The following is an 11,704-nucleotide window of genomic DNA, read 5'->3' on the forward strand; positions in this document are numbered from 1 at the left end:
CTGCAAGCATCGAAATGACCTATTTTACCTTTTTTTAGTTCTTCCCACTGAAAGGCCTATGAGCAATGACCAACCCAGGAGCAATGAACACCCCTGTGCATCCAGATTGTGCTACTTAGAATGCCATTTACCACTAAAAGGAACCAGTCTCCGTGGAGAACTGACCGATTCCATATCAAGACAGAAAACAGAAAATGTTCAAGATCAGCCTGGAACATTTGGCCAATCAGAAATCAAGGAAGTAGGGCCATGTCCAAAGAACTTAAAAGCCAATTTAGGAGGTTCCAAATGGCCAAAGATGGAACAATTTGCACAGCAAAAAAGAACTGCAATGGATGTTAAATTCATTAGTTCAAAATGATTCCTTAAAAAAAGAAAAAAAAAAGTGAATTGGTTATCACTGGATGAAACTGGTGAACCAACTCATTATCATAAAACCTGCTAAACAAAGAGAAGAAATAAGCCCTTATCTGTCTCTCCTATAAAATCCATCATCTATACTGCTAGGTATTCAAACAGTGATCAATGGAAAGTTTTGCTTTGTACTTCAGGTAATAATGAAGAAGTACTAATATCAGAATACCACCATCTGCAACTCCTAATGAATGAATGGATACAGACACTACGGGTATCAGATGGAAGTATATAACCAACATCTATGACATAACCTTGCCAAAAAGAAACACAAAAATCAAAACCGATCAAGGAAGTCTTTATATGAACTATCAATTAACTGTAAACACAGGGAAAAGAAAACTATGTTAAACTACACTATGGGGATGTAATCAGACTGACAACTTAAAAGGCTAGTTTCAGGGTGCCTGGGTGGTTCAGTCAGTTGAATGTCTGACTCTTGGTTTTGGCTCAGGTCATGATCTCAGTGTCGTGGGATCAGGCTCCAAGCTGGCCTCCATGCTGGGCATGGAGCTTGCCTGAGATTCTCTCTCTCTCCCTCTCCCTCAGTCCCTCCCTCTCGGAGCACTCTCAGGTACTCTTTCTAAATCAATTAATAAATGGCTAGTTTCTTCCATAAAAATTGTAAGAAATAGAATCAAGGAGAAAATTAAAGATTAAAGCTAAATACTAAGACATATTAGTAATTTCAATGTATGGACCTTATTTGCACCTTGACTCAAATAAAGATCATGACATTTATGAGACACTTAGAAATCTGAACAAAGTGTAGGGTAGACTTCGATGACATTATGGAATTCTCTTTTTTTCAATTATAATAATGGCATTATGGTATGTCAAGTCTAGAAGTTACTTCAAAATAATACAGGAGGGGAGAAGCAGGTGTACACACGACACAAGATTGGCCATGGACAGTGGGTACATGGGAATGTCACTTACCTATTCTGTTTAATTTTTGTATGTGCTTGAAATTTCTGTAATACAATTTTTAAAAAAGCAAACTCGGCATAGCCACACTTGGCTTGAAAATCTGCTTATCATGGAGTGAATCACTTACTTGGTTTCTCTTCTAATGACAGCGCCTCAGAAAGGCCTCCCTCCCAATGCCCTTAAAGCTTTCCATTCCCCTGTGCTTTGTTCTTTAAGACATTTAATCATAAATTGGTTATTTATACATTGTCTCCCCCTATCAGACTATAAGCTCCATTTAGTTCATTACAGCGTTGTATTATCTGCACCTGGAATACTTGCCTGGCACACAGCAGGTATTCAAAAAGTATTTGTTTAACCAGTAATTTCTTCTTAAAGTTTAAGCATCTAACTCTGTGGTAATGGATGTTAACAAAACTAGATCATTACACAAGACACACATATATCAATTCATTATGTTGTATACCGAAAACTAATATGTTATATCAGTTGCATCTCAATTTTTTAAAAAAGTTTTTAATTCCAGTTAGGTTTTTTTGATGGGAAAAAAAAAAGTTTAAGCAGGATACATTCTGCAGTCAAATGCTCTACCACTGAGTTATACCCCTGTAAGCAGCATACATTCTAATAAATGGCAAAGCCAGGATTAAAACTCAGATATCTGTGTGGATTTAAATTTTCAGCTCATTTGGGTAAATACCAAGGAGCACAACTCTTGGATCATAAGGTAAGAAAATGTTCACTTTTATTTTTTAAATTTTTTTGAATGTTTACTTTTAAAAGAAAATGTCAAACTGTCTTATAAAGGGATTATACCATTTTGCATTCCCACCAGCAAAGAATCAGCATTCCTGTACTCCCTCTCCCTCACTTGGAGCTGCTACTGTTTGTGATTTTAGCCATTCTGATAGGGGTACAGTGGTATCTCATTTTAGTTTGCAATTTCCTAATGATATCTAACGATAAACATCTTTTTATACACTTATTTGCCACTTGTATATCTTCTTTGGTGAGGAATCTGTTTCAGATCTTTTGCCTATTTTTTGGATCAGGTTTTGCTTTCTTTTTATTGTTGAGTGTTAAGAGTTGTTTGTATATTTTGAATACAATCTTTTATCAAGTATGTGTTTTGCAAAAGATTTTTTTCCAGTCTGTAGCTCGTCTTTTCATTCTCTTAAAAGTGTCTTTCATAGGTCTTAAGTCTCTAATTTTAATGAAGTCCAGCTTATCAATTATTTTCTTTCACGGACTGTGCTTTTGGCGTTACATCCAAAAAGTTACTACCAAACCCAAGGTCCCCTAGATTTTCTCCTATGTTATTATTATCTTCTAGGAGTTTTACCGTTTTGCGTTTTACATTTTGGTCTGTGGCCCAGTGTGAGTTGATTCTGTGAACAGCGTAGGGTCTGCATCTAGATTCTTGTTTTTGTACGTGCGTGTCCTATTGCTGCAGCGCCACTGGTTGAGAAGACTGCTCTTCTCTACTGAACTGCCTCTACTCCTTTCTCAAAGATAAGCCAGTTTTATTTGTGTGACTCTACTTCTGGGCTCTCTATGCTAGTCCAGTGATTTGTCTGTTTTTCCACCAGAAACCTGCACACAATGTTTAGAGCAGCTTTATTCGTAATTGCCAAAACTTGGGAGCAATGGAGATGTCCTTCAATGAGTGAGTGGATAAACACACACGTCCATACAGTGGATTATTGTTCAGCAATAAAAAGAAATGAGCTGTCAAGCCATGAAAAGACACACAGGAACATTAAATGCATATTGCTAAGTGAAAGAAACCAATCTGAGAGAGCTACATACTGAATTATTCCAACTATATGATATTCTGGAAAAGGCAAAACTACGGAACAGTGAAAAGATCAGTGATTGCCAGGGATGGGGGGGGGGGGGATAAACAGGTGGAACACAGAGGATTTTAGACCCGAAACTTATGTATGATATTGTAATTACAGATACATGTCATTATATATTTGTCCACACCTACAGAATGCAGCACAGGAGGAGTGAATCCTAATGTAAGCTACAGACTTTAGTTACTAATATCGACACTGGCTCATCAATTATAACAAATACACCACACCAATACAAGGTATTAAATAATAGAAGGAACAGTGTGTGAGGGAGTATTATGGGAATTCTCCATGCCCTGCTCATTCTGTAAACCTAAAATTGCTCTAAAAAGATAAAAATTTATTAAAAAACAAAACAGACACCTCAGACATTCTACTGTAAAACTCCTGTTCTTTCCAACGCATGCTATTCAGGTGGTTATATGGGTAAAGCAAAAATTATGTTCTATATATGTAGAATATCTCTATATATCTGTATACACCTCTAGATATTATCTGTGAGCATGTTCAAACACATGGAAGAACCCCAATATGTGACATGAGTGACCTACAGATCAAATAGTTCATAATTCTGAACGCAGTGATTCTAATTTTAATCAGTAAATTTTAATTAAAACAAACAAACAGAGTACCCCAACTCTCCATGCCCCCATGTCCTTGCCACACTGGGACCTGCTGGGTTCTCTGTCTGGTATGCAGTGCCCCTTGCATACCAGGCCAAGCAGCACAGAAGCTGAGGCTGGTACCTAGGATTTATAGCCTCCTCACCCACACGCTGTATCATAGGCAGCCACATGGCAGCTGACCTTTTTAAAACCCAGGTGGGAAAGACATCCAAGGACTAAGAAGACGCTTACCAAGTGGAGTGACTCGGGGCTGAACATCTTTCAGAACTTCATGTAGCCACTCCGTGAATCGAACATAATAAAGATCGGAGAAAATGTCATCAACCCTTCCATTTTCAAAAAGATACTAAAAGAAAAACAATAAAAGTTGTTGATAATCTCCTGAGTAAAACTTTCAGGGAAAATAAACACTGTACTACCAGTATCATCACCTCTCCCTACCCATGTCTGCCTCCTTAACAAAACAACGTAACAGGTAAAAAGGTCCTGCATATGACATTTCCAGAGTATACTTCAGATTATGTGAAATGACTCTCGTAACACTCTGTGGAGAGTTGGTCAATGGGATAGATTTTGCAAAATTTGCTATTTCATCCAGGCAAGGCATTGTCTTGTGGTAGCAAAAAACCATAATACAGGCTCTGGGGCCAGCCTCTTATTAGCCATGGTGTAAGTTAAGTACTCATGTGAGTATTTTAACTTCTGGGGCGCAGTTTTTTTGTCAGTGGAAATGACTGTGTCTGCCTTCCAGGACTAGGGAGAGCATGGAATGAAACCAAGTATGTAAAGCAATTTACTCAAGTGCCCTGTGTGACTGGGAGGAAAGAGAAATAAAGAGGGAGGCAGACTTTTCTTAGGCTCAGGCAACAGGGTGAATCCCAACCAGCAAGTGCTCCTCCATCACACTGAGGGCTTCTCCACAAGAGCACTCACACACTGAGAAATCCACCCCTGCTCTCCTGAACTGCCAGTCCTAAATCAAGTTTCCCTGTTACACTGTACCTTAGATGTCCTCAAAGCCTACCTACAGTTGCATATTCTGGCTAGATTCTCAAATATTATTTTGTGTTAATGCAGAGAATAATGAGAAAATGAGCTGAATATTAACACCAGACTTTGTTTTGGATAGATTAATTTTGTGTAAACCATATTTACTTTAATAAAATCTATTATATAAATGCTTTGTGTTTTTTTAAAAAGGCTCTAAGATACTATAACAAATATTTTAGCAAAAGTTTCTCTAGATGATGGCATTATGGCTGATGTCTATTTTATTTTTTTGAAGCAAACATGTTCGATCTTCTGCAATTTTTAAAATGTAAATTAAAAAACTCAATATATAGTTGATCTCACTCATATGTGGAATTTAAGAAACAAAACAGGATCACAGGGGAAGGGAGGGAAAAATAAAATAAGATGAAATCAGAGACAAACCATAAGGAACTCTTAACTACAGGGAACAAACTAAGGGCTGCTGGAGGGGAGGTGGGGGGGAGGATGGGTTACTGGGTGACAGGCATTAAGGAGGGCAGGTGATATAATGAGCACTTGGTGTGATATGCAACTGAGGAACCACTGAGTTCGACCCCTGAAACTAATACACTCTATGTTAATTAACTTAATTAAAATAAAATTTAAAAAATAAAAACTCATTATTAGTTGAAAGAGAACTTCCTTAAAACCACTTGGTTATCATTTTACTAATTTCAGAAACCAGCAAACACCCAACAGGAACACAGCTTGAACACGTTCCTCTGGAGTCTGTTTCCTACCTTTTGAATACACAGGAAAATATAGTAGAGCACATCTGGATCATAGGGTTCACCTTCTCCATTTCGAGCTTCCCGTGTCATTAGACAGAGCCCATAATTTAACTCAGCCACAGCAGAAGAGATGAGATCTTCCTGGAATCGCAAGAGTTGGCGCCCTGCAACACAAGCCAAAGGTGACCCCCAAAGGTGAATGGGGGTCCTGGCAAGAACAACCTCTTAACTGGCTGCTCATATTCCTGGAAGCGCTCAGTTTAGATACTGATCATCAGGGAGCTAGGACAGAAACAGTCACCTGCATCGAAGGTCAGAACTGGCCTACTAAGACAATGATCCTGTATGCCCTATTTACACTAACGGTTTCCTTCCCACAATCCTCCCCACCTCACATACCTTCAAAATTATTATTGGGGCCAAGACATGAAAGCAAAAAAATCCATATTCTGTAAGGTGAGGAAGAATACAAACATAATGTTAAGGAAGAAGGGCGTTAAAGACAGTCACTGGTTCCTATCTCTTTCCAGAATTCACTCTACGCAGATCTGCTAGGTTGACTTCAGAAATCCATGTGTACAAATATGCCTGGTCTTGGGCAAACACCATAAATCCTGCTCATGTGCAGCAGGTCAGGTCTGCCTGTTGCCTGTCCTGAATTCGGCATATTATTTCAGATGGTGATCCCTAACCCCCAGAGCCAAAGGACGCCACTTTCCTGCCATCACGTCCTCCTGCTGTTTCAGTACCGTTATATTTTAGCTGGAGTCCACCCGCCCCCCCGAACCAATAAACACTCACTCCCAATGGGTGCCAGTCTGTTCTGAGCATCCTTCTCTAGCTCAGCGTTCTTCGTCTGGGCCCAGTTTTTCCATACTTCAAGCCCTTCTTCTGGCTTCAGAGAATTTGGAAGCAGAAGTTCTGGAGAAGGCTGTGGCTGTGACTGTGGTTCAACTTCAGCAACCTGGACAGTCTGAGCCTGTAAGAGAGAAACCATCAAAATGTGTCAATATTGTTTTGCACCAGGCCCTTCCACAAAAATGCTAGAAAAATGTTTCCTGTGGTTCTTGTAATAAAAAAGTATCTTTCTTCCATTTGTTACCTTACTTTCAAAGACCACTGGAGTTCTACTCCTTACCCCAAGGACAGTTAAGGCTCCTGCAGTGCTTCTCAGCCCGGGCTGGACTTCTGAATCCCTGAATTAGAAATACCAATACCTGGCTTCTACCCCAGAATCTCTTTTTAAAGAGATTACAGTCTTTCAAATACCTTCCCACATAAAATGGCAATTCTAAAGTTTAGTCACTACTCAGAACTACTGGCCCAAAGCAGTCCTTGCGAAACTATGAAGTGCAAAAAAAAAAAAAAAAAAAAAAAAAAATCACGGATTTTCTTCAAGTGTAGATTCTGATTTGAAAGGTCTCAGGTGGGAACTGAGATTCTGCATTTCTAACAAGTTCCCAAGTAAGGGAGCTGGTCTGCAGACCACACTTTGAATATCAAGTGTCCAGAGTAATAACCATTAAACTTGAGTGCACTTAAAAACATCTGGGGTGCTTTTACAATATATCCATGCCTAGGCCTCATCCCTACAGATTATGATTTAATTGGTCTAAGATGGGGGCCTGACATCGGTATTTCTAAAAGCTCCCAGTGATTCTTATGTCCAGCCACGGTTGAAAATCATTGTTTTGGAAAAAGAAAAGTACAACAAGCAAAACTTGTGTTCTCTCTCGTGCCACTGAAAGATAAGAAAAGACCTGAAAGATGTATATGGCTCCTCTAGCTATATATATTGTTGTTTTTTACTCCCCCAAATTCCTTCTCAATAATACTGCTCTATTTCCTAAGGGTATTTTCTTTTTTATTTAAAAGTTGTTTTTTTTTTTTAAGATTTTATTTATTTATTTGACAGACAGATCACAAGGAGGCAGAGAGGCAGGCAGAGAGAGAGGAATGGAAGCAGGCTCCCTGCTGGGTAGAGAGCCCCATATGGGGCTTGATCCCGGGACCCTGGGATCATGACCTGAGCCGAAGGCAGAGGCTTTAACCCACTGAGCCACCCAGGCGCCCCCTTAAAGGTATTTTTTGAAGACAGGAGGTACTATTCTAGCTTCCTGCCTCCAAAGGAAGCGTTGTCTTGTCCTCAAAGTTCTAAAAGCCAAGTTGTTCGCGCAAAGCGGCACATGAAATGTCCATGAGCGTCAATCACAATCCCCATACTGGGCGGGATGAACACCAACAAAGATACCAGGCATAGGTTCTTGGGCCTCACACACCAGTCTATATTCTGAACAAATTCCTTTGAGGAATTCTCCATGCCAGGGCCTACCCAAAGGGCTAAGGAATGTCAAATCATTCAAACTGAAGGCAAAATAATTTATGACACATAAAGCTGCTTATCAATGAATAAAAGTAAAAACTCTCGGGCGCCTGGGTGACTCAGTCGGTTAAGCTACTGCCTTTGGCTCAGGTCAGGATCCCGGGGTCCTGGGATTGAATCCCACATCGGGCTCCCCCCTGGTTGTGCTCCTTCTATGTCAAATAAATAAATAAAATCTTAAAAAAAAAAAAAAAAAGTAAAAACTCTCCTCTTAGCTTTCAAAACGTAATTAAATAAGGAAATAAAGCAGTATCAGTGTGAGGCTCTTAAATGTTTGTCAACCCAGGAGCTCCACTCTAGACACACTTCCCAGTTCAACTACCAATCTTCTTGGTGAATCTTACCCACTTTTCCAGTTTAGACTTCCATGTTTGTGGAAATGATTGCTAACTATGCACCTCCAAGCTAGATCTGCCATTAATATACCCAGGGGGTACTGTATGTCTCCATCTTACAACTACCTCAGATTACCATCTATGGAGGGAACTCAACACTTTCCCTGTCCAGATCGATTCCCTTCCTATCTTGTTCAATGACAATACCACCTACCCAAGCTGCAAATCTAGGAGTCTGACTAGTTAAGTAGGTGGGCAACAGGACATGTGGGGCAGTACTTTGCTTCTGGTGTTTCGCCCGGCCCCCTTCACTGTGTGCCTTCCCCCACTAATATAGCATTTCCAGGCATCTTGACAACAAAATTCTTTTACATGTCTAAATGTCTGTCAGTGGGTGGGGGTAGTAGAGATCCCAACCAGGACGAAAACTACGGATGTAAGTAGGGCTTTGTACACTGTGGTACAGTTTTCCTTCTTCTTTATAATGGAGTCCTTGGAGAGTTTTAAGCTGGGAAGTGACATCATCTTACATTAAAAAAAATATTCTGGGGGTGCCTGGGTGGCTCAGTGGGTTAAAGCCTCTGCCTTCAGCTCAGGTCATGATCCCAGGGTCCTGGGATCAAGCCCCGCATCCGGCTCTCTGCTCAGCAGGGAGCCTGCTTCCTCCTCTCTCTCTGACTGCCTCTCTGCCTACTTGAGATCTCTATCAAATAAACAAATAAATAAAATCTTTAAAAAGAAAAAAATTCTGATGTATGGAGAATGGACTGAAGGGCAAAGGTGCTAGTCGCCTGGACTAGGATGGCAATGGAGAAGATTTAAGAAATGCTGAGAAGTGTGGTGGTAGAACCAAAGTAGCTTGTTGACGAGTTGGCTGTGAAAAGTAAGGGAAAGCAGACTCAAGGATGATTCTTGGGTTTCTGGTTTAAACAAATGGGTGGAGATGGTACCACTTTCTGAGAAGGGAAGTTTTGTTTCTTCTGTTTCTTAAAACAGGTTATCCACCCACCCACCTTTATATCTATTTTTAAGTTAACTCTATTACCAAATGCAGCTAGAACTCAAGACCCCAAGATCGAGAGTCACATGCTCTAGCCAAGTGGGCCAGCCAGGTGTCCTGAGAGGAGAATTTCTCAATAGCAGTAGAGGTGATGCTAATGAAGGGCTGAGACAGCTTCAAGAAATCCAAGTGAATGAAAAATTGGCTGCTGGAGGCACGAGAAAGGTTCTAAGGAAAAGCCACGGTCTAGAGATAAAGTTCTGTGTCTCAGTGCAGCACAGGGTATAAGGCATGGGCTCCAGAGCCAGCCTACCCGGGGCTGAACCCCAACTCTTTTATTTACTAATCATGGCTTTGGTCTTGCTGTTTAATCTGTGTCTCAGTTTCTTCATCTGTAAAATGGAGATAGTAGTGCATACCTCATAAAGTTGGGTGTGTGAATTAAATGAGTTAACCTGTGTAACACTGAAATAGTGTCTGGCAGATGCTGTCAGTGACTATCACCTTCAGTGGCACCAGCCATCTAGTAGGTGCTAAAAACCACGGCCATAGACAGAAACTATTTAAAGAGAAAAGGCTAGTACTGAGTTCTGAGAAACATGAATATATATATGGTTCAGACAGAAGCACCAGTAAACTCTCCTGAGAAGTAAACAAACAAAACAAAACAAAAAACCAAAACAGTGGCAGACAGGAGGAAAAAACCATGCCAGAGAATTCCAAGAAGGTAGGTATGGTCTATTGTGTCATGTTGCTGTGAGATAAAAACAGACATGCCTGTTGGATCTGGCCACAAGGAAGTCACTGCTGACCTTGACAAGAACAGAATCAGTGATAAACTGAAGAGAAAACTGGTTAGTAGGAAGAATCAGCTTGTACAGATAATGCCTGAAAACTCTGGGAATAAAGCAGAGTGGAGAAACGGGGCCGTAGACAGAGGTGGATGTAAGCTCAAGGAAGGGAGGTCTCACCATAAATCTGGTTTTAAGGGCAGGTGACAACTTTCATAAAGGATATGCCAGGGGAAGAGCACAATATTTTGTCACCAGCTCTCCTTAGGGTTCAACTCACATCACAGCACAATTATCTTCCCCATGGACTACGAGTACTCCAAGGGCAGAAACTATTCATATCTGTTCCTCAGCACCTGGCACTAAGCCCAATACAGAGAGCAGAAGGATGTTTGTGGTAGAAATGGACAAAATCACCTTTCCCACACGATGGGTATTCTTCTCAAATTTTCCTTTTCTAGTAATACCTGACATTCATTCCTGTAAGACTTTCCCAAAGGAGACACTGCCTCTGAAGAACACGGGCCTACTATGGTGAACTCCCAAAAGGATCTTCTCTTGCTTAAGGGCCCAGAAATGTAAATTACAGAGCCTGATGAGCATGAAAAGAGGCCTGACCTGCAAACTGGACCATAAGGACCAGGAAAGCTGAGGAAAGGCCTGATGTCCTCCCCATCCCTGTGAGCAAAAGCTGAGCTACATCATAATTCTCCAGGCTGGTTTCACCTACATGCAATTAATTCTACACATCCTGTACTTGATTCTTGTTATCACAACTCTTAGGATTATAGAAACATTTCCTACCACAGATCAGGTCAAGCTCAACTCTTCACTTTGGGAAGATAAATCCTTTCTCCCTGTACTAACTCCTCTCCCACAGTCTCCCTCTCATGCTGTACTAGGCCATGTCCCTTCTGTCCATCCCTGGTTCTGTAAGGATGCTGCTCCATTTTTGTCAGTTGATGCTACAGAGATCAAATGCCACTTTTCCCACAAAGACATCTCTGTTGACTTTTTAACCTAGAATGGTTTCTGAATACCCAGTTTGTTTTTGTGTGTGTGGAACATAAAATGTCACGCTTGATTATGCTGCCTTATAAAAAATTCAGAAAATAGGAATCATACATTATCACTCCAAAACTGGACTACAAGCTACCTGAAGCAATGACTGTTCTACATCTAGGCCTGACAGCTGCATATTTAATAGTCCTTAACAAAGTCACTTATAATAATATACCAGCCTCGGGCGCCTGGGTGGTTCAGTGGGTTAAAGCCTCTGCCTTCGGCTCAGGTCATGATCCCGGGGTCCTGGGATCGAGCCCCACATCGGACTCTCTGCTCAGTGGGGAGCCTGCTTCCTCCTCTCTCTCTCTCTGCCTGACTCTCTGCCTACTTGTGATCTCTGTCAAATAAATGAATTAAAAAAAAAATATATATATATATATATATACCAGCCTCCGAAACTTCCTGGTCAGCCCCTTACAGCCTGAGTTTCTGAGTACGGTCCCTAGTCTAATAGTGCTCTGTTTATACCAGCTCCTTGTATGCATTCCCAGGAGCCCCTGCCCTCTGAGGCAACTTGTGTTTAGCAGTCCCATGAGAC

At 40.9% G+C, this 11,704-nt stretch overlaps 1 protein-coding gene across 2 annotated transcripts in view; it reads right to left on the bottom strand.

Moving 5' to 3' along the window:
* Positions 1-11,704, bottom strand: part of QRICH1 (glutamine rich 1) — a 55,734-nt gene that overhangs the window by 4,825 nt on the left and 39,205 nt on the right. For both annotated transcript variants that reach the window (XM_045990649.1, XM_045990650.1), the window contains 3 exons: positions 6,394-6,571; positions 5,602-5,756; positions 4,061-4,175 (listed from right to left, as the gene is read on the bottom strand). In XM_045990649.1, coding sequence (XP_045846605.1) covers positions 4,061-4,175; positions 5,602-5,756; positions 6,394-6,571 — 448 coding nt within the window. The remainder of the gene's footprint in view (positions 1-4,060; positions 4,176-5,601; positions 5,757-6,393; positions 6,572-11,704) is intronic.

The sequence above is a fragment of the Meles meles genome, chromosome 20 (genome assembly GCF_922984935.1).
Source record: "Meles meles chromosome 20, mMelMel3.1 paternal haplotype, whole genome shotgun sequence".
NCBI lineage: Eukaryota > Metazoa > Chordata > Mammalia > Carnivora > Mustelidae > Meles > Meles meles.